The 25024-nt window shown below is 34.8% G+C and overlaps 1 protein-coding gene across 1 annotated transcript in view; it reads left to right on the top strand.

The window, feature by feature from the left end:
* Positions 1 to 25024, top strand: part of COL19A1 (collagen type XIX alpha 1 chain) — a 357310-nt gene that overhangs the window by 63102 nt on the left and 269184 nt on the right. Inside the window, exons 6-9 of the mRNA XM_064360928.1 lie at positions 988 to 1263; positions 4703 to 4783; positions 8681 to 8806; positions 9947 to 10009. Coding sequence (XP_064216998.1) covers positions 988 to 1263; positions 4703 to 4783; positions 8681 to 8806; positions 9947 to 10009 — 546 coding nt within the window. The remainder of the gene's footprint in view (positions 1 to 987; positions 1264 to 4702; positions 4784 to 8680; positions 8807 to 9946; positions 10010 to 25024) is intronic.

Genomic DNA, 25024 nt, shown 5'->3' with positions numbered 1-25024 from the left:
TTATCCCATCAATAAAAATGTATGGAACACATGCTATATGCTAGATAATGACAAGGAAAAGAGATCTAAAAAACAGAACTTGTAAACTTGTATTATTGGGGAGCATAAGGTGTAAGGAGATGACATCTAGGAGAACAACATAATACAGCATAATTATAATACAGTGGAACAAGTGCATTGGTAGAGTTAAGCTTAGTGTTAGGTGGGGACAATGGAAGCATAGAAAGGACAGCTCACTGGAATTGTGGGATAGAGAGAGCAGGGATCTAGGAGAGCATGTGGAAGAGATGGCTTTTGGGCTGAAAAGAGGGAATACTGGCACTCCGGGGAAGGGAGAAGAACCTCGAAATTACTTATTGGCACCATACATTTGTACTTACTTCTACACAGATCCTTTGAGTGTTTTAAATTTTCACTGATCTTTTAATCTGTTAATACAGCTATAATTTTCTGATGAGTAGATGAACCAAAAGAATATGTCCTCTATAAAATATGTTTTTTCTGTACCTTGCAAAGTATCAATGGTGAAAAAATTGATCTTAGTTTCCCTACTTAGGGAAATGATCATATTCTTAGTATTCTTAAATTGGTAACCTTAAATTCCTGTGTTACTAATACAGACCAACGATTTATATATTCTTATAAAATTATATCTATACTAATATATATAAATTATGTATATATAAACATAAATAATTTATATAAACATTTAAAATAACTACACACACACACACACACACACACTCTTAGATGTTCTCTTAGGAAGGAGCATATTACATTCACCAGAATGCCCCATTTCTAAACCATTTTTGTAGCAGTGTTTGCTGTTCTTTTGTTTTAACAAACCTGGTGGAAACAAGTGTCATCTAAAATATTTTACCAAGTGCCTCAGTTATACTGACATGCATCATGAGCTTTTCTTTGTGTGCTTTAATAAGTTTGAACATTGATATTTAAAACATTTAAAGTTACTTTACATTTTTGCAGATTTCTGTAGTAGTTGATGGTGGAAAGAAGGTGGTGGAATTTATGTTTCAAGCCACAGAGGGAGATGTATTGAACTACATCTTTAAAAATCGAGAACTTCGTCCTTTGTTTGATCGTCAATGGCATAAACTTGGCATTAGTATACAATCCCGGATCATTTCACTCTATATGGATTGTAATTTAATTGCGAGCAGGCAGACTGATGAAAAGGACACTGTGGATTTCCATGGACGGACAGTTATTGCTGCACGAGCTTCAGATGGCAAACCTGTGGATGTAAGTTGTGATGTTAGTTGTGAAAGAACTAACATTTCTAAGTAAAAAAAAAAAAAAAAAACTTATTAAAAACATCCTCCTTTTATTACTGTGTAATAGATTCCCTTATCATCGATTTTATTAATTTAATTAATTTGCCATCAGATGTGTGAAGAACAGCTATGTTATTTCCAACTATATTTTCACATATATTATTTTCATTCCATTTTATACCCATTTTCTTCAGCCTGTGAATTTAAAATAATTAGGTCATACCTTAAAATATTAGATTGTTAAAAGTACATTTTGGTGAAAATTGAAAATGTAATACAAAATATAATCTTGCTCTAAGCTCATATGCTTTAAATAGAAAGGACTGGAAAAAGCTGAAGTTTAAATTAAATGATTCCAGATTATCTGCTATTTTCATTCAAGAACAATAGACCATTCATCCTTACAATAGAAATTATTTTACATTGCAAAGTATTTTTTATAAGCTTATAACAATATTTCAGGGTTCTATTGCACTGAAATAGTCACTGAATATATTAGTAGGTTATTTGAAAGAGAAAAATTGCCTAGTAAAACCCTTTTGGATATAAAGTTCCTTTAAATATTACACTTGAAGCTAACATGATATAGATTTATTATTGATTTCCCTAGAGAACAAGGCCTATAATCTTAAAAAAGTTAGCTATATCTAAATTTGATGGCTGTACATTTTCTTAGTGTGTTATGTATAAGCAGTTTATAGTTTATTTCCTAGAGTTTTTACAAGAATGGGATCCAGTCTTAGACCTCAACCTAAGAAGATTGAGTGTTCTATGTCCTATGTCTCATTAACTTCTCACCCAAGGAAATAATTGATATCACAATTTGAGGCTAAAGAATATCAAGTGAATCCTTATAAAAAGGACATAGGTGAAAACCATGGTATTTCAGTGGTTTCATAATTTAATGTAGATTCTTGATTCATTTGGGAATAAACTTGAAGACATGTCACAATGCTGCAGTTATTTTTGGAGATAGTCTCTATTTGAGTTAAACAAGCAGAATTTTACGAATTTTCGTAAAAGATTCTTGGTTCTACTAAAACTTTGAATGGATTAATTTTTCATCATCTCTGCACAAACCCTGTGATTCATAAGATTTGTTGTGGTGTGAAAATGTGTTTATTTGGGCTGCGTGTTATTGGAAAAAACATTCTCATGTTTGACTTTTATCTCACATATCCCACCTGTGTGTTTTTGTGAGAAAGTGACAAAACTGATAGGAAGATTTTTTTTTTTAAGTCAACTCAGCATTTTGACAAGCATCAGTACGGACTTAGGCCTAAACATTCTCCTTCTAAAGCACTGTATCAGTGAAGCATTCCAAAGTAATGAATGAATAAAGAAAGCATAAACTATTCTGAGTGTGGTTTCAATGTCATGGAACTCAATTAGGTTGTAATCCTTTGAAAATTGATCATCTGTCTTTAATTAAGTAAAACAATTCATATGCAGGGCCTGATACAACGGATGGTACATAATAGGATTTCAATATTTATTAGAATATATTCAATATATATTCAAATTTATTTATTTATTTATTTTTACAGTGCAATGGTTTTAATAGTCCACACTAAAATAGGCGGTACAGTTTTATAGTTTAACATTAAGAACAATCCTGCATTACTTTAAAATGCTTCTACTAAGAATGCTTCTTCCTCCTCCACTCCTTCACTTAAGGTGTAAGTCTATGGAGGTACCCCTAAAGTGCATTTCTCAGGCATTAAAAATAGCACTGTGATTTGCTTTCCAGTCCTAAATAACAGCCACCTTCCTCATTTGAGAGGCTACAGAGTTCAAGCTGAGCTGGGACATGAGCCAGGGGCCAGGGCCCCAGAATAGCTTTTTGAAAAAAATAATTATGCCAACCTCCTCAGCAGCAGGGATCTTCTCTTACCACAAATAAATATTTAATGCATCCTCGAGTCATGAAATATTGAAAACCCAATTGACATTTCAATTTCCAGAAAAATAAAATGAAGGCATTGTGTGAATATTCTGAATTTGGTGGAATGAGACAACATGTGAGGGGGTAGGCCTGAAGTCTCGGGTTTGAAACTGGGGGTGTAGGGGTAGTGCTGGGTAGGGAGGCAGTCCTGGAGCATGCAGGCTACTGGGGTTATTGCTTGTCTTCATGGGGGTCACTTTTGATTAACAGTGATGATAAATAAGTTTTAGTTAAGAACAAAATTAATTGGAGTCCTCATTCTTCATTCTACATAATTCATATTTTGTTACTGCTGGTATTTCGTTATACTATGTAAGACAGTCTATTTAAACTTTATAAATAAAAATTAACCTTAATAACCTTGCAAAAAGTTATAGAACATAAATCACTACATTTCATTTAGTCTCATGATTTTCCATTGTCTGCAAATCTTAGGCTGTTCATGAATCTATAAGATGTCTGGAGTTCTTAATGTATTCTATGAACTGAATTGATTTTGTTCATTTGAGGTATAAAGTAAAAGTAATAGCTTTTTTCCTCCTTTTTTGCTTTTAAAGTTGGAGATTCACCACTACTCACAAATGCCTGCTTTCTATTATCCTAGGATTAATTATTATAAGATTAGAGTTGAGTCTTTCTATATAAAGTGCTTATTGGTCTCAAAGTAGTGCATTATTTAATACAACATTTCAGTGCTTGAAGAATTCAAACAGCCTATTTAAGAATTTATTATATTGCTATTTTATCAATAGTCAGTACTATACGCTTTTTCTTAGGTGGTGATTTGATCTTGCATTTAAAAGCATGATTATACTTTCCTTGAACTACATTTAATTTCATGTCCAAATGCCAAAAAACAGAAATCTGCTAAGCAAATAGAAAGAATCAATTATTTTTATAAAAAGGTTGTTAGCCTTGCTTGGATTATACCAATATAATATAAAATCAATAGATTTTAGGCAGAATTCATGAAATATAGATAAAAACTTTTTTTCTTATTGGTAAGTAAACACCTATTTCAGTGCCTCAAATAGGAGTCTGGAAGTACAGATAAAGCCTTTCCCATCATGTGCTTATATCTTTAATCTAAACTTTTATTCATTTTTTTTTTTTTACTTTAAATGACTTCATTTTGTGGGCATACATTATTGTAGTGTAAAACAATAGCTTTCTTTAATTAAATACTTCTATTTTATTGTTTGAAACAGCTAACCTAGGTTTGCAATTGCTTTCATTACCTGATTTCCTTTATCTGTAGATCCATCTCTATATCCAACTCTATGTCTCTCAAGTAGTTCATGAAACAATGAATCCTACATTTAGTAAAAACGTTAAAATATCTACCAGTAATTCATTTACATTACTTTTCTTTTTCTTTCCGATTAAATTACTGTAGTTCTTAACTTCCTGAATGTGGTTCTCAAAAAACTAATGATGTTTCTTATTACTAATTTTTTAATAGATTGAACTTCACCAACTTAAAATCTACTGTAGTGCAAACTTCATAGCTCAAGAAACATGTTGTGAAACGTCAGATACTAAGGTAAGTTAATTTTCTTTGCATATGAAGAATGAAGAACACCAATTATCTTTTAGTGCATAGTTTGTAGAGTCCAAATGTAGGGTAGCACTGAGTGTGTTCTGTTGAAACCAGGTGAATAATTTGTTCCAGGTAAGAAAGCCTTCATAGTGCTTTTTCATGGTTACTTTTCACAGTTTTAATCCCAGCATTTCACTTAATTTCTAGGATAATATATCCTCACTTTTAACTCAATATAACTAAAAAAGAATTTATGCCTTTCTTCCTAAACTATGTTCTGATAGCAGCACCATTATTTTCCAGTTACAGAAGTTTTAAATCTATGATCATACTTTATTCTCACTAATTTTCCTTTTCTATCCTGTCACCCATCTTGGCTAGCTTTCCTTTGACATAGACTTTTCATCTTCTTCTTCCATTTTCCTATTATTTCCGAAGTCCACCTTTACCTCATGTCTGGGCTGTCAATCATTATTGTATCAACTGCCTTCTCCATGTCCTGCCCCTGTGCTTTGCAGCATAACCAGAATAAGTCTGAGTCACTGCTTTGTATATTCATTCACTCTCTTCCAGCAAACACTTTATTCAAAACACTGATCTTCTAGACACTGTGCTAAGGAACAGGGCTAACAAACATGGATAAGGCACATTCCCTGCCCTCTCTTCTTCTCTTTCAAGGCCTTAAGTGGCTCCCATTGGAAACAAAATATAAATCTGGTTCCTCATCTCTCATTCTATATATTCCCAACCTAACTGTCCAACTGTTATTTTCTTATATCAATCTTTAATTACAAGGAGAACACTAAATTCGATAATTTCTATATCTCTCATTGTAATGGTCATGTGTGCTATCTTACATTACTAGGCATAATTATATTTGTTTTTAAATTTATTTAAGTACAGTTTAAACTCAATAAGGGAAGTTTTACCTTTATAATTTTTTTTATTCCTGATGCTTCATTTGGAGAAAGTAGACAATCATTGTTTCATTTGTTGACTTATTAACTACTAAAAGAGATAAATGGGACAGAAAGATATTCAAAAGGGACTAGTTCTATAAAAAGTACAGAAAGAACATGTGAAAAGTAAAAGTAAAAGGTGAAAATGCCTTTTCTTTGGATCTTAGATTTCCTAAAAGTTCTATACTTGGCATAGAAAATTACACAAAAATTTTATCAATAATTTATAATTCAAAAATATTTTTAACTTTTGTAGCTCACTTTGGGTAGTGGAATGAGAATGTGACCAAGTGACTTAAAGCGTAGCTAAGTCTTTCAAATATTATATGTTTTGCTTTTGTATCTTGGCTTTATAAAGCATATATCCAATCCATTTCATGTATCTCATTCCAAGTAAAATGCAAGCCAGCCAAATATCTTTCTATAAATATCTGAAAAGATAATTCAGAATGCCAGTCTACAGACTTAAATACCTAGACTTCCTGGAGCTACACATTTAAGTCTTGAAGGTGTTAATTCTCCAAAAGTTTTTTAAAATTATGCTTTTTTGATGCAAAAGTTTTAAAAATAATAACTTTCTCTGATTGAAGAGTAATATAATGATCTTTTGATATGTCAGAATATTAAATACTTGACTGGTAATCACTGCCCTTTATCATTGTATTAATATAGTAGGCAATTTCCACTGATTTATGAAGAAATTATTTAAGAAGTATAGGTGATGAATTACCAATGGTTGGTTGGTAATTCAAAGCAGAACATGATCTCACACATTATGAACAAAAGATTTTTAAATCATGTTTTGAAAAGAGTATTTGGGAGTTAGTTTTAAAGAATAGAAAATAAGGTGGGAATTTATCTCCAACTATGGAAAATATAACAAAAGACTGTATTTTTTGCTGACAATTATTTGGAGGGGATATCACCATTCATTTAATGACTAACAAAAAATAGAAATATACTACATTTTATAAATAGGAATGTACAGTTGGAGAGATAAATAATTATATAAAAGCCATTTAAATGCATCTGCTGTACTTCTGATACCAATTGTATTTATTTTCTTTTTTCATTGAAAAATGTTTTGAACTTAGAAATTTTTAATGTAGTTGCTTAAGTATCTAATTTTATTTTGGAGTTTCAAATCACACATGTTTTCTGGTTGCCAATATTTTATGAAGCATTTCAAAGGCAACATTTTTTGAAGATCACCTATAAACATGCTTCCTTGTTTCTGTTAGATTTTAAGTTTCTAAAGTAGTCAAGTTTCATGACTATAGACATAAAAAGAATGAAGAACAAATACTAAGAGAAGGATGAAATCAGTAACAGTTGTTGAAAATAAATGAGAAATGTGGTTAAATTTTTAAGGGCTAATACTGAATATGTGTCAAATCAAAACTAGAGGTTTTATGAGGAGAAGAGTCCTTACTTGTGTTTGGTGTTGCTTCTGGGTACTGCAGTGTGGATAGGTTTACGGTGAAGGCTGAGACATTTTAAAGTTGTTTAAATCCTCAATTTAATATAATGACTCAGTTATCCAGAGCAAAAACGTGAATTCTAAGTAGGTATTTGTTATCTGATTGGGAAGCCATGAGGTAAGAACTGCCTGAGAAATCATATCAAATCACATGAGATGAATGAACTGTTTTGGTGATAAACTTGTTCCATTAAAATGTACAGTAGTTTTTAGAATTTTGGACTTGGAAACTTGTTGGGATAAATAACTAATCATGAATTCTGGAGAGAGTAGATTTGAAAGAACTAGTGCTAGATACAGTAAACTACTTGCAGTATTTCTGGGTACTAGTTTTGTTGCATTTTTTATTGTAATTATCAAATAATTCAGTTACTACCAAGTTTTCTTTTTTGAATTTCTTATTTCCAACTTTTATTTTAAGTTCAGGGGTACATTTGCAGGATGTGCATGTTACATAGGTAAATGTGTGCCATGGTAGTTTGCTGCACGGATCATCAAAATGAATTTTTGTTACAAAAGTTATCTATGTGTATTGGAAAATATAGCCAAATCCATAAAAGAAAATAAATATCAACCATGATCTCAACCACTGTAGATAACCACAGACAATATTTTAGTTTTGTATCCTGAAAATACTTTACCTCACATTTATAATTTGTGGTTTACAAAGTAACGTATTAACTTTCTCCTAGTGCTTTCACTTCATGAAAGTGCAAATTCAGAGTTGAAAACTATGGTGAGTCTGGTGCATGATGTTGAGAAAAAAGAATGTGTTTATCCTCTTCAGATTCTCCATTTGGATTAATTTTTTTTTTTAAATATAGTTCATTGCTTTGTAATCAAATTTCACATCATGTTGTCCGGCATGCTCTGAACTCACTGGATAAGTATAAAATCCACTACTTGCCTGTTGCAGTGAAGACATTTTTAATATGTTTAAAGAACAGTAGGCTAGAATAAAGTATACCTTGATTTAATAAGTGTTGTCTAAGAGTGTAAAAAGAATTTATTTTCTACTTTAGGTGCTTTAATAATCATCTTGTTGAAGGGAAAGCATATTTTATAGGTTCAAATTATGTGCTTCAAGTTTAATTTTTGTTCCCAAAAGATGTATTCACATATTGTTTGTACAAATTATTTTATTGCAACAGTACAATTATTATAAATGTGTGAAATTTCTGTACTTACCAAAAAGTTACCTAATGTAACTTTAGAATTCCTTACCAAGACTATCAGTTTAAATATTTTTCTTGTGTATTGTCAGTATAAGAAAACACATGGGCTCAGGTGGAAACAGCAAAAGTGTGATAAACATTCTCACACTGGTGTCAACATTTGGTTAATAAGCAAGCAGTTCTTGCAGGCAACTTCAGCAATCCCTAGTTTAGTGGGAGCCAGTGTTTGGAACATCAGAATGTTTGGAATTGATCCCATTTCCTAAAGCCTCTTTTTGGATTTTAGTGCCTAGAACAGGATGGTTTTGGAAATATTGCATCATCATCAGTAACTGCTCATGCCAGCAAAATGTCTGCATATCTGCCAGCAAAGCAGGAACATAAAGACCAGTGCCAGTGCATTCCAAACAAGGTATGCTGGTTTTAATCTGTGCACACTGAAAGCCCCTCCAGACTATGAGCCCAGCTCCTTGAATGGAGTCTCTGTTCACAGAATATGTCTTGTCCTTCAGTGTTTGTTGAAGCAAATACCTCAGTTGCTGGGGTGGGTTAAAAAAAAGGCATTGAAGATAGGACTTCCTGGATTGTTATCTGGATAGTTCTCCTTCCAGGGCGTGAACTAGAATGAATAGAAAGGTGAAGGGAGGAACCCCCTGTACAACAGGCAAGTACTGACCACTTAATATGTGCCGAGAATAGGCTGAAGTTCTGGGAATTCACAGTTGAAGAAAACACTGCCTGCTCTTCAAAAACATACACAAAAATACTTTTCATTGTATTTCTTTTTCCATGTAGACTGTATTTTTCCAGCATCCCCAAATTTTCAGCCATCTGTTTCCATCCACCATAAGTTGTTAGGGGAATATACAGAGGTGCTCTGTTATTACTCAAATAATTTGTTTCATCTGCACCAATACGATCCCATGGTCAAGAAGGCCGGGCCATGGACCTTTATGAACTTCCTTTATGGATGTTAATGGCAGTCATATAGCCTGTGCTACAAGGCTGAGTGGTGTCGTGGTGGCTTTCTCCAATGCCTATACCTGAGGAAAGGAGAACTTGCTCCAGTTCCTAGAGCAGAGTGTGCCCTAGCACTGTGACCTAGTACATGTACTCGACTTACTCATCCACCACTACTTCAACTCTTGGCTGAACCTGGGTGGGGATGGAGTGAAAGTTGAAGGGAAATTTTCATTTTTTTAGTGGCCAAAATTGCATAGTAAATGCCATGAAAAAAATAAGGTTCAAGAGGGGGCCGTAGAGAAGCAGCATGTGTTCCAGCTCGTGGAAGGTCTAGAGGAGATGATGCTAAATGGTGTTTGGAAGAGTGAGGAATAGTGAGCCGTGTGAACAAGGGAAAATAGGCATGTCATTGGAATTCCATTGGCATGCCCTTTTTTCCTTGTTCACACGGCTCACTATTCCTCACTCTAAGCATCAGCTTAGAGAACAAAGCCTTATCTTGCTATTGTCAGCTTCATATTTATAAACCACTTGGCTTTAGATCAATGTGACAGAATGTTTGCTAACACAGATATGCATTTTTGCTCAGGGAGAAGCAGGATTACCAGGAGCTCCGGGTTCACCTGGGCAGAAAGGGGATAAAGGAGAGCCGGTAAGAAAAAGCAAATGCTGATGGGAAAAAAAGGAGGTTTCGTTCAAAAATGATTTAAAAATGTGTCTATCTCATCTTTCTATATTCTGTACAAATACATATTTCTGTAAAAGGCTATCAAAGACTATATTAAAATGCTGATTAAGAAATAAGAAAGACTATCAGTCTTCTAGTCTGCTTTTGAATTTATATTGGCAGACTGATGTGAACTTTGAAAAGATCTGGAACTGCTAGTTTTTGTACCTTTAAGCTCTAGTAAAACTGTGAAGCAGGAAAGTCTATTTTCTAGCTGTGCCCTAGCCTTCTTTAGCATTCCCTTTCCCAAATCCCTGTTGAACTCTTGCTTCTCTTGTCTTTTGATACATCCCCAGCAGAGATTTTTCTGTAGCTCCCTACCTTTATTTTTGAAAAAGATTTTTGAGGAGGGACAGGCCATTTATTATTGCTCTTTAAAACACATTTCTTGGGGTACTTTTACTTTCAATATCCTTGTATGAAAATTCAAAATAATTGAACAATATCTGATTCTAAAGACTACTTTAGTCAAACTAAACATACAAGTCATTATACTAATAGCTAGTATTTATTTTGTGCTTACATGTACCAGACACTGAGAAGAGTGTTTTAAATGTGTTATCATACTTGATCCTTACAATTACTTTTCATGTTAGGGATTAGTATTAGCATTTTACAGATGGAAAAACTGAAGCTTAGAGAGGTTAAATTATTGCCCAGTGTCACATAACTTGTGGCCAAACTGGGATCTGAACCCAGCAGGTCTGTTGACTACTCTTAACCAGTATCCATTTTGAAGCCTGCACTAAAATGAAAATTGTTATGTTATAAGAGCAATTCAGTATTATATATCTGTGCTCTTTGATCAGGGTACTTCCACTTGTAATATTTTACTTTTAAAACTTCATTTAAAAATGCCAGCCTAATATCTGTATCCTCATTTTACAGCTGAGAACCACACATAGGTAAAATGATGTGCCCAAGGTAACACAATTAAGAGGACTCAGAAAGTAGAAAGATCTCTGAGTTAATCCAGACTCTTCTTTGGTTAGAGGGTGAATTTGGCTAAGCCACTCAGACTCTCCATACTTAAGTTTACTTACCTGCAACAGAAGGTGTTCTCACTTATCTGTTCTGTCTATACTTGACACAAAAATGCCTTGAAAAAAATGCATGTGGCTTAATTGTTGATGACTGTGATTTATGCGCATTCACATACACATTTCTTAACTTGTCTTTTAACTTCTTTGATTTACCAGTTCTATCATATTTAAGAGTGCTGGCATAGGAAGAAATTTCATATATTGGTTTTAGGAAAAATACCCTGCCCACTAAAAAAAATTCTATGTCAAAAGTACAATCCTATTTGAATAATTATTTTAAAAATTATTGAATCAACTTTAAATTCTTTTTTAAAGGCTAAGTATTTAGTCACTCTTGTTAGAGCCTATACCTTTTAAGGATGCATTTCCCTGTCCATTCCCTTTAATCATAAGTATACATCTCTTACTTAACATCTAAATATTTATTTTGTTCTTCATTCATTCATCCATCAACACCTATTTATCAAACTCCTGCTATTATAATAAAAAATGTGCCAGACGTTGGAGCCTTCACAGTAATAATAAAATACAGGGCCTGCTCTCACCGAGTTTACTATCTTGTAACAGTTTGTTCACAGAACATTCCTCCTTCTATAGAAGCTAAAACCAGTAGAAAAGAACTCAGAAAAATTAATAAAAATTGATAAGTCTTAGCCAATTTATTGTATGTCAAATCTACAAAATGTACTGAAATATATCTTAGAGTTGCAATGCATTATATGACTTCTCATCTGTGGTACAAGGATATTAACATTTGTTTTAAATTCCGCGATAATTCATAATAGCAAGAGATTTTAGTGGCAAGGTTAAAACAGCTGGAATAAAAGAAATCTATAATCTATACAACAAATAATTAATCTGCATATTTCCTTTATCTTTTCAATACATGCACCCACATTTGATTAAACCAACATATACTCTGCCTTTTAAAAATGACTTTAGATGACCATGACCATGAATGCATTCAACCTTCCTGGCACTTGTAATAAACATGGATGTATTGTTTCATTTTAAGGAATGGAGGATGAGTTTATTTCTGCTCCTATTGCACTATGTGATCCTGCAACTTTAATGTGCAATAAATAAAGAAGGCTTTCCTTCATGTTTGATTCTGCCATGTAATTGTCATTATTAGAGCAGGTGAACAAAATAATGCCTACATAACATGAAGATTGAAAGTAATTTTGCTCTATGACATATTCAATAGTAAATTTTGTGAAATGATCAGAAGTGCAGTGTTACTAAGGGAATCAGATGTTGTTCTAAAGGTTTTCTTTTTGATCTGTAACCCCAAGAAAGAATATTTAGAGGAGGTAGAACAATATGTTGGAAAGAGTACCACTTTGGAGCCTGAACCACTTAGGATTGAATCCTCTCCACCTCTTACTTGCTTTGAAAATTATCCTTAATAATATCTACCCAGTGGTTGATGGTGAAGAAGGAATGCAATATAATATATGTACAACACTTAGAACCTGGCATATTATAAATACTCAACAAATATATGTTTCTCCTGCTTTCCTATCCACCGTATAATTGTCCATATTTTGAAGGAGAAGATGGAGACAGCTATTTTAGGTTGAGTTTAATTTTAGTTGTGGCTTGATGAAGAATAAAGAGATCTTCGTTTGTCAGATAATCTCTTAGAATTTTCAATTGATTAGATGTAAAAATCTTGAGTTATCACATACTACTTGTGGTAAATGGTAATAATTTATTGATAGTTAATGTCTTCAAAAGATTACTCAATTACTTGAATGTTTCATTCAACTCTGTATCTTTAGATATTTCCAATATTATCTGACCTTTTCTGGAGACAATGTGCTAGTTTTTGTTTTGTTTTTGAGACAGAGTCTTGCTTGAGTGCAATAGCGTGATCTTGGCTCACTGCAACCTCCGCCTCCTAGGTTCAAGTGATTCTCCTGCCTCAGCCTCCCGAGTAGCTGGGATTACAGGCACCCGCCACCATACCTGGCTAATTTTTGTATTTTTTTTAAAGGTAATCATTTATTTAATTAGATTATTAGGACATTTAAAACACCAATTTGTAAGGATAAATTCCATTTGTCAGGGAAAACACAGTAAAGATGGGGTTTCACCATGTTGGTCACGCTGGTCTTGATCTCCTGACCTCAGGTGATCCACCCACCTTGGCCTCCCAAAGTGCTGGGATTACAGGTGTGAGCTACTGTGCCCAGCCCATTGTGCTAGTTTTAAAAATATATTCCTTGCATTGTTTTACTTAGATAACATTGATTAGAAGCCATCTAGACACAATTATAATTTACTTTTTATCATTAACTATATACCACTAGTCTTTTGGTGCATTTTACTTTTGGCCCAATGTAGTAAAGTGAGAAAAGATTTGAGAATACAAGTTCCACATCTCTTTCAAGTTGTATATCACTACAATACAGTATTTCTAAAGGTGTTAAGATTTTTATTATTTTAATTGACACATAACAATTATGTGTATTTATGGCGTACAGTGTGATATTTTAATTCATCCATATAGTCTGACTGATCAAATCAGGATAATTACATCCATCACCTCAAATGTTTATTATTTCTTTGTATTGGGAATATTCAAAATGTTACCTTTTAGCTATTTGAAAATATATGATAAACTATTGTTAACCATTGTCACCTTGCAGTGCTATTGAACAGCAGAGCTTATTTATTCTTTATAGCTGTGATTTTGTATCCATTAACCAACTTCTCCCTATCTCCACTCCCCACCCTTCCCAGCCCCAGTAATCATTATTCTACTTTCTACTTCTATGAGATTAACTTTTTTAACTTCTACATATAAAGGAGAACATGCAGTATTTATCCTTCTGTGCCTCACTTATTTCACTTACTACAATGTCATTCTGGCTCATTCATGTTGCTGCAAATGATGGGATTTTATTCTTTTTTATGGCTGGATGTCATTCCATTGTGTGTATGTATTATATATGTATATATAATGTAAATATATATATATATAAAAAAACATTTTCTTTATCCATTTATTCATTGATGGACACCCATTTTGATTCCATATATTAGCAATTGTGAGTAGTGCTGTAATAAACACAGGCTTTCAGATATCTTTTCTGCATACTTATTTCCTTTTCTTTGAATACGTATCCCCAGTGGGATTTCTGGATCACATGGTAGTTTCATTTTTAGTTTTTTTTTGAGGAGTCTCCATAATGTTCTCCGTAATAGCTTTATTGATTTACATTTCCACTGAAAGTGTTCAAGAGTTCCCCTTTCTCCACAACTTTGATAGCATTTTTTTTTTTTTTGTAGTCTTTTTAGTTTTTGTCTTTTTGATAATACCCATTGTCACTAGGGTAAGATGATATCTCATTGCGATTCCAGTTTGTACCTCCCTGATGATTAATGATGTTGAGCATTTTTAATGTATTTATTGGCCATTTCTATGTCTTCTTTTGAGAAGTGTCTATTCAGATCATTTGCCCATTTTAAAATTTGATTATTGGGGTTTTTGTTTGTTTGCTGCTGTTGAGTTGCTTGAGCTCCTTGTATATTGTGGATATTAATCCCTTGTCAGATGAATACCTTGCAAACATTTACTTTCTTTCTGCAGGTTGTCTCTTCATTCTCTTGATGGTTTCTTTTGTCGTACAGAAGCTTTTTAGTGCATATAATCCCATTTGTCTATTTTTGCTTTGGTTGTCTGTGCTCTTGAGGTCTTATCCAAAAAATCTTTGCCTAGACCAATGTACCAAAGCATTTTCTCTACATTTTCCCCCAGAAGTTTCATAATTTCACAATTCTGGGCTCTACATTTAAGTTTTCAGTCCATTTTGGGTTGATTTTTGTGTATGGTGAGGGATAAGGATCTAGTTCATTCTAAATATGGATATGTAGTTTTTCCAACATTGTTTATCAAAGAGACTGTCCTTTCCTCAATGCACATTCCTGGCACCTCTGTCAAAAATCAGTTGGCTGTAAATACGTGGATTTATTTATGGGTTCTCTGTTATGTTCCATTGGTCTGTGTGACTGTTGATGACAATCTAAGGTGTTATGCTTTGAGAATCCTTACTTTAATGCAGCAATTTCCTAGAGAAAAATTTCATTCTTATTTATACACACACCCTATGAGTTAGACAATTATTCTGAATAATCATGTAAGTAAATCCTGTCCTACCTGAGCCAAAACCCACTAATGACTTCTTGTATCTCTTAAGATAAACCCCAAAGCTCTAACCATGGGCTATGAGGCTTCACATAATGTGTGGAGCTCTCTCTAACCCCACTCTCCATTCCTTATATTGTCTTCTACCCTCTTTTGTTCATTTTTACTCTAAGTCCTTTGTACTAGTTATGTATCCTTGAAGTATTCTTGTACATATCCACTTGGCTCTCTCCTTCACATCATTTAGGCCCTTGCTCAAAAATAACTTTAAAATAAAAAGGCCTTCTGGCATCTCTATATAAAAAGCATCCTTCCTCCCACCTCTATCCTCTTGCTTTGCTTCACACTTTTACTGCCACTTGACATTTTATCATCATGCATCTATTTCTTCCCCTGTTGGAAAATGAGTTCTGTGAGTCTATACATAGAACAACACTTAAATAATAAGAGCTAAAAATATGCTGAATGAATGAATGAACACTACACCTCAGGGAAAGTTTAAATAATTAACTTAATCCAAGATGGCAGATTAGACACAACTCCAGCACACAACACCCAGCAAGAGAGACGTAGAAACCCAGAGATCTCCTAGCTCCAACCGAAGTACCAGGTGCATTTCAACAGGTCTGGTCCTAGGGTGAGCAAAGCCCACTCAGGGCAGACCGAGGCGGGGAGGGGTGCTGCTTCACCCAGAAAGTGCATCTGACTGGCAAGTCAGAGGCTCCACCTCTGGCGATCCGGTCCAGATACAGTGCTTCCCCCAAAGCCTCAGCAATACACAGAACAGGGGATCTTTGCCAGTCAAGCACCGGGAATTACGAGTGCGGAGTTGAGTAAGAGTCTGCAGACTGAGCTATCGCCCCCTTCCCCACGCTCAGAGAGAGAGGGAGCTGTAAGCGGGAGCAGCTGGGCGGCCCCTACCCCATGACTGGAGGGAGAGAAAGCTGAAAGGGGGAGACTGCTGGGTGTGGCTGGGCGGGTCCGTGACGTCCCCAACAAACCCCAGAGGGCTGAAGCTCTGACTCTAGTGGGTTGCGTAGCCAGTGCCACAGTCTGAGATGAACCCTGAATGATCCAGCCTAGTGAAGGAAGGGCACAACCCACCATTAGAGGGGTGGGACTAGGCTACACGTTTTAACAAAAAACACAGGAAGCCTACGTAGCAACGGGACAGTGTTCTTGACAACCCAGCAGCGCCTACAGGTCAGCAGAAGAGGCTGCTCTAATCTCCCAGCATAAACAAAAAAGATACAGGAAGCTTCCCTAGTAACCTGAAGGAGTCCCTAGAAACCCAGTAGCACCCCCACAGGCAGACAAGAGACCTCATCAAGCAGCTCTCTGACACCACAGCCAGGTAAATCCACAAAGGGAAATAAACCAGCGCAAAAAAGGTGAAACCACCAAAGACCAGAACACCTCTTCTTCAAGGGATCACAACTCTTCAACAACACAGGATCACAACTTGACAGAGAAGGAGTGCAAAGAATTGACAGACACAGGATTCAGAAGGTGGATAATAACAAACTTTTCAGAGCTAAAGGAACACGTTCTAACTCAATGCAAAGAAACCAAAAACCTTGAAAAAAGTTAGACTAAATGCTAACTATAATAACCAGCTTAGAGAAGAACATAAACGACTTGATGGAGTTGAAGAACACAGCAGGAGAACTACGTGAAGCAAACACAAATTTTAATAGCTGAATCGATCAAACAGAAGAAAAGATATCAGAGATTGAAGATCAACGCAATGAAATAAAAAGAGAAGGCAATACAAGAGAAAAAAGAGTGAAAAGAAATGAAAAAAACCTCCAAGAAATATGGGATTATGTGAAAAAACCTAATCTACGCTTGATCGGTGTACCTGAATATGACAGGGAGAATGAATCCAAGCTGGAAAACACACTCTAGGATATTATCCAGTAGAACTTCCCAAGCCTAGCAAGGCAGTCCAAATTTCAAATTCAAGAAATACAGAATAACTCCACAAAGATATTCCTCAAGAAGAGCAACCCCAAGAAGAGCAATCTGAATTATCAGATTGACCAGAGTCGAAATGAAGGAAAAAATGCTAAGGGCAGCCAGAGAGAAAGGTCAGGTCACCCACAGAGGGAAGCCAATCAGACTCACAGCAGATCTCTCAGCAGAAACTCTACAAGCCAGAAGAGAGTGGGGGCCAATATTCAACATCCTTAAAGAAAAGAACTTTCAACCCAGAATCTCATATCCAGCCAAACTAAGCTTCATAAGTGAAGGAGAAATAAAATCCTTTATGGACAAACAATTATTGAGAGATTTTGTCACCATCAGACCTGCCCTACAAGAGCTCCTGAAAGAAACACTAAGCATGGAAAGAAACAAGTACCAGTCACTGCAGAAGCAAACCAGTTGGCAAAGACCAAAAATGCAATGAAGAAAATGAGTCAACTAATGAGAAAGAAAACCAGCCAGTAACAAAATGGCAGGATCAAATTCACACATAACAATATTAACATTGAATGTAAATGGCCTAAATGCCCCAATCAAAAGACACAGACTGGCAAACTGGATAAAAAGTCAGAACCCATCGGTGTGCTGTATTCAAGAAACCCATCTCACATAGAAAGACACACATAGACTCAAAATAAAAGGATGGAAGAAGATTTACCAAGCAAATGGAGAACAAAAAAAAGCAGGGGTTGTAGTCCTAGTTTCTGATAAAATGGACTTCAAACCAACAAAGATCAAAAGAGACAAAGAAGGACATTACTTAAGGGTAAAAGGATCAATCCAACAGGAAGAGCTAACTATCCTAAATATATATGCCCCCAATACAGAAGCACCCAGATACATAAAGCAAGTTCTTAATGACCTAAAACGAGATTTAGACTTCCACACAATAATAGTAGGAGACTTCAACACTCCACTATTAATATTAGACAGATCAACGAGACAGAAAATTAACAAGGATATCCAGGACTTGAATGCAGAGCTGGACCAAGTGGATCTGTAGACATATACAGAACGCTCCACCCCAAATCCACAGAATATACATTTTTCTCAGCACCACATTGCACTTACTCTAAAATTGACCACATCATTGGAAGCAAGTCACTCTTCAGCAAATGCAAAAGAACAGAAATCATAACAAACAGTCTATCAGACCACAGCACAATCAGACTAGAACTCAGGATCAAGAAACACACTCAAACCCGCACAACCACTTGGAAACTGAGCAACTTGCTTCTGAATGTTGACTGGATAAACAATGAAATGAAGGCAGAAATAAAGATGTTCTTTGAAACCAACCAGAATGAAGACACAACTTACCAGAATCTCTGGGACACCTTTAAAGCAGTATCGAGAGGGAAATTTATAGCAATAAATGCCCACCAGAGAAGAGAGGAAAGGTCTAAAATCGACACCCTATCATCAAAATTGAAAGAACTAGAGGAGCAAGATCAAAAAAACTCAAAAGCTAGCAGTAGACAAGAGATAACTAAGATCAGAGCAGAACTGAAGGAGATACAGACACAAAAAAACCCTTCAAAAAATCAATAAATCCAGGAGCTGGTTTTTTGAAAAGATCAACAAAATAGACAGACCACTAGCCAGATTAATAAAAAAGAAAAGGGAGAAGAATCAAATAGATGCAATAAAAAATGATAAAGGGGATATCACCACTGATCCCACAGAAATACAAACTACCATCAGAGATTACTACTAACAGCTCTACTCACATAAACCAGTAAACCAGGAAGAAATGGGTAAATTCCTAGACACTTGTACTCTACCAAAACTAAACCAGGAGGAAGCTGAAACCCTGAATAGACCAATAACAAGGGCTGAAGTAGAGGCAGCAATCGATAGCCTACCAACCAAAAAAAGTATGGGTCCAGATGGGTTCACAGCCGAATTCTACCAGACGTACAAAGAGGAGTTGGTTCCATTCCTTCCAAAACTGTATCAAACAATACAAAAGGAGGGAATCCTCCGTAACTCATTTTATGAGACCAACATCATCCTGATACCCAAACCAGGCAGAGACTCAACTGAAAAAGAAAACTTCAGGCCAATATCCATGATGAACATCAATGCAAAAATCTTCAATAAAATACTGGTAAACAGATTGCAACAGCACATCAAGAAGCTTATCTGTCATGACCAAGTAGGCTTCATCCCAGGGATGCAAGGCTGGTTCAACATATGCAAATCCATAAATGTAATCCATCACATAAATGGAACCAAAGACAAAAACCACATGATTATCTCAATAGATGCAGAGAAGGCCTTTGATAAAATTCAACAGCCCTTCATGCTAAAAACTCTCAATAAACTAGGTATTGATGGAACGTATCATAAAATGATAAAAGCTCTATATGACAAACCTACAGCCAATATCATACTGAACGGGCAAAAACTGGAAGAATTCCCTTTGAAATCAGGCACTAGACAAGGATGCCCTCTCTCATCACTCCTATTCAACATAGTATTGGAAGTTCTAGCCAGAGCAATCAGGCAAGACAAAGAAATAAAGCGTATTCAATTAGGAAAGGAGGAAGTCAAACTGTCTCTATTTGCAGATGACATGATTGTATATCTAGAAGACCCCATTGTCTCAGCCCAAAATCTTCTCAAACTGATAAGCAACTTCAGCAAAGTCTCAGGATACAAAAGCAATCTGCAAAAATCACAAGCATTCCTATATACCAATAACAGACAAACAGAGAGCCAAATCAAGAGCAAACACCCGTTCAGAATTGCTACAAAGAGAATAAAATACCTATGAGTACAACCAACAAAGGATGTAAAGGACCTCTTCAAGGAGAGCTACAAACCCCTGCTCAACGAAATAAGAGAGGACACAAACAGATGGAGACACATTCCATGTTCATGGTTAGGAAGAATCAGTATCGTGAAAATGGCCATACTGCCCAAAGTAATCTATAGATTCAATGCTATTCCCATCAAGCTACCAATGACCTTCTTCACAGAACTGGAAAAAACAACTTTAAACTTCATATGGAATCACAAGAGATCCTGCATACCCAAGACAATCCTAAGCAAAAAGAACAAAGCCGGAGGCATCACACTGCCAGACTTCAAACTATACTACAAGCCTACAGTAATCAAAACATCATGGTACTGTTCCCAAATGGAACAGTGCCATTGGAACAGAACAGAGACCCCAGAAGAAACACCACACATCTACAACCATCTGATCTTTGACAAACCCAGCAAAAGCAATGGGGAAAGGACTCCATGTTTAATAAATGGTGTTGGGAAAACTAGCTAGCAATGTGCAGAAAGCAGAAACTGGACCCCTACCTGTCACCTTACACTAAAATTAACTCCAGATAGATCAAAGATTTAAACATAAAACCTAACACCATAAAAACACTAGAAGAAAACATAGGCAAAACCATCCAGGACATAGACATAGGCAAGGACTTCATGACTAAAACACCAAAAGCAATGGCAATAAAAGCCAGGATAGACAAATGGGATCTAATTAAACTCCAGAGCTTCTGTACAGCAAAAGAAACCATCATTAGAGTGAATCGGCAACCAACAGAATGGGAAAAAATTTTTGCAATCTACCTATCTGACAAAGGGCTAATATCCAGAATCTACAAAGAACTAAAACAGATATACAAGAAAAAAAAACCCCATTCAAAAGTGGACGAAGGATATGAACAGACACTTTTCAAAAGAGGACATATATGAGGCCAACAAATGTATGAAAAAATGCTCATCATCACTGGTCATTAGAGAAATGCAAATCAAAACCACACTGAGATATCATCTCACGCCAGTTAGAATGGTGATCATTAAAAAATCTGGAGACAACAGATGCTGGAGAGGATGTGGAGAAATAGGAACACTCTTATACAGTTGATGGGAGTGTAAATTAGTTCAACCATTGTGGAAGACAGTGTGGTGATTTCTCAAGGATCTAGAAATAGAAATTCCATTTGACCCAGCAATCCTGCTATTGGGTATATACCCAAAGAACTATAAATCGTTCTACTATAAAGACACATGCACACGTATATTCATTGCAGCCCTCTGTACAATAGCAAAGACCTGGAACCAACCCAAATGCCCATCAATGATAGACTGGACAAAGAAAATGTGGTACATATACACCATGAAATACTACACAGCCATAAAAAATAATGAGTTCATGTCCTTTGTAGAGACTTGGATGAATCTGGAAACCATCATTCTCAGCAAACTGACCCGAGAACAGAAAGCCAAGCACCATATGTTCTCACTCATAGGTGGGTGTTGAACAACGTGGACTCAGGGAGAGGAGCATCACACACAGGGGACAGTTGATGGGGGTAGGGGAGAGACAATGGGGGGTGGGGAGAGAGGGGAGGGTGGGGAGGGATAACATGGGGAGAAATGCCAGATATAGTATGCACCTAAAGTAAAATAAATAAATTTAAAAAAAAAAGAATAAAATCAACCATGGGAGAATCATAATGTACAAGATTCATAAACAGCACCAGGGCTTCTGCTTTCACCCATGAAGTAACTGCTTTAGGCATGTACTCCCATAGTAAACAACTATGAAGTATAAAATATATATAAAAAATAATGATAATTAACTCAGCTATTTCTAGAAACTGTAAGTTCTCTTTCCTAATTTTCCAGGGGACTCTGCTGAGCAAGGCAAAGATTCAATTTTCAAGGAAAGAGTTAAATGATAATATATTGTTAACTTTTGTTCTACATATTTTCTTTTAAAAAACAAAAATACTTTTCATATTGATTTAATCAGGTTTAGCTTAGTGTTGCCAAGTTAATGAAGCATCAAAAGTATTTTGCAAAAAGAAGTTTTGGCAGAATTTCATATGTATCTTTATTTGCCTATTTTCTTATCCACTATGATTTACTACTTTTTCTTTTTTTGTAAAGGTGATGATCCCCTCTCATGGAATAATATGGTTTTAAATACTACTGCTTGTACTGCTTCTACATCAGGACACCTAATCAAGCGATTTTTAACCATGCTCTTTAAGACTAAATTTGTATAACATTATTTGAAGTAATAATTAATACTTTAATTTAGTCAATTGTAATAATTTTCTGAATCTTTTAATTCCTTTTTGTTAGCAAGTGTAGTTAGCAACCTAATTCCTTAGCAACTGCATTGCTTTCTCAGTTCTTTAAGACCCTTGTTAATACCCTCACCCATTTCACAGTTGAAATTCTCTCAGAGTTTTGTAAAATATCAGTTCAATTTTAATGTTCCTGAATCTAAGGGGAAATGTTATCTGAGCCCTATTTTGGGAATTATTTTCCAGTTAATTTTTGTATTATTATTTTTCACATCTCCAGTTATTTTGCCAAAATGTGTTGACTTTATGAAATGATTGCTTTGTTAATATGCTTTGAGAGAAAATCAAAACAGTTTAATGGAATAAGTTAGCTTATTTGACTTCTTAGTCAGAAACTGGTATTGATTTCTTTCAGCTTCTCCTGCCTTCCAATCCCACTATAAAGGTTTCCATTTTGAGTAGTCTATTATGCTAACCTAGAGATGATGAGTAAGTTTCCCCTCATTTTCTTTCCAATCTGACATTACTCATATGCCCCTTCTGTAGCCATACCACAACAAGAAAAATTAATTAAATCAAAATATGTTCATAATTTTTTAAAAGAAGGAATACCTTCTCTTAGTAATAATCTCACAGAAGTAACATTCATTATTATGCTTTTGACTTCTTTTAGTATGTCAATATAAGAAATAATAATGTATCTTTATCCTTTCTAATCCCATATTGAATATATTGAAGTAATTAACAGGTCCTTTTTTTGAATCGGTTTTACCCAATCTGATGTAATCTCAAGTAATCTACAGGAATTCACTTGAAGGTGAAATTTACTTGTTGGCCTTCATCTGAAATTAACAAATAGTATCATTATAATAATAGTATTACATATTCATAAAATTACAATATATTTACTAATTTCTACCAAGTTTTAGCGATAGAGAAACTCATTCAAAAAGTATATATTATTTTCCACTATTTCAAGGATAAATTTATTAGACTGAATTTGTGATAGTACTTTTAAGGAAGCCATAGATGATCCATAAACTTCCTTGCACCTGTTTTTCCTTCCCTGCTCAGCAGTTAGATGGAAGATCAAGGAAGCTGATCATTGCATTGACCAAAATTTAGGGTTTTTCCTGGAGGCTGTAAAGGAAAGTCAGACACACTAAGTGAAACAAATAGGAATATCTTAGAATCTGAAATTTCATGACCTACTTGAATTGAAAGCTTGGATAGGATGTAGCTTTTAATTCTTTTAAACTCATTTCTCATATTAATTGAAGTAACTATTATTCCTTACTTTTGGTAAACGTAAAAGAAATTGCAAAGGTGAGTTACATATTTCTGTGTGAATATGTCTAGTTTTAGTTATGACTAGTACTTAGATGTTTATGAATTACTGATTTTTGACAATTTATTGATTTGGCTTGTGGGCAATATGAGGAAGGAACTTGAAGTACAAACTTGGTGCAAGCAAAAGCAACTCATCTAGGAATAGGTGGATTCTCTTTAACAACATTAGTAATTAACTCACTTCTTTAATTTCCTAGTAAGCATTTCTGTATTTTAGGGTACAGTTGGTAATAAAGGTGAATTTGGTGCTCTTGGAATTCCTGGGGAAAAGGTATGATGGTTTGCTATTTGATTAAAATTTATGGTTATTTTATAAAGTTGTATCAGATAGGATAGAATAATATATAGAATAAGTTTTATAGTTTAGGAGTAAGCAAAGAGTGGCCATATAGTAGCACTGTCAGACACTCCCACTGTATGATTTTGTACATAAAGTTTTACTGGAACAAAGCCACACTCATTTGTTTTTGTATTACCTAAGGCTGCCTTTGTGCTTCATGACTGGGTTAAGGAATTGTGGCAGAGACTGCATGACCCACAAAATCTAAAACATTTACTCTCTGGCCCTTTGTTGAAAAAGCCTGCTGATCTCTGTTCCAGAACATTGGCTGCTATTCTCTTAGCCCCAGGACCTCTTAAATTCACCATTTTATATGTGATATGATATCTTAATATGCATTTCACTGCAGATAAAAATTAGGTAATTTATGTAAACATATTATAATATAGACCATAGGATATATTATAATTAAAAATATAAGAAATATATTTTAGTCCATCAATAAAATGCTATACTGTAGCCTATAGCTCATAAAAGGATTGATTTTTATGTTCCTCCTCTAATACCACAAAGATGATTCTAAACAATAAATTCACTTACAAGATGTTATTGTTGTAATTTAGCATCTCATTCAAGTTCAGTTTTTGTAGAATATTTTTAAAATTGTTGTAGTTGTATATTAAACTGTAATTACGTTGTCATATTTTTCACTATATATATCTATATTAATATTAATAACTGCTAAATTTTTAAGTTGATGCTAAAAAAAATCTTCCTTATGAAAATATACTTAGTATAAGTTATTGTAGCTGTTCCAACTGCACTGATTATCAAGTAAGTCCATTGTGTCTCATTACGTAGAAGGCCATGACCATCGCAGTTTTATTCACCTAAAGTTGGCACTGGAATAACTGAAGCTGAAGTGGTAGGAGGTTCAGAGGTTGTCAGACAGATATTTTTTGAGACCTTCTTAAATGTGCCTCTGGTATTTAACTGCTTCATTGATGCTACTTTTTCCTTCCATAAATTATTCAGTCTTACATGAAAATTCTTTATTCCTATAGGAAT

Source organism: Aotus nancymaae, unplaced genomic scaffold (assembly GCF_030222135.1).
Source record: "Aotus nancymaae isolate 86718 unplaced genomic scaffold, 86718_ANA_hifiasm-v0.15.2.pri h1tg000040l, whole genome shotgun sequence".
In the NCBI taxonomy this organism is placed as follows: domain Eukaryota; kingdom Metazoa; phylum Chordata; class Mammalia; order Primates; family Aotidae; genus Aotus; species Aotus nancymaae.
This window is presented reverse-complemented; position numbering and strand designations above follow the sequence as displayed.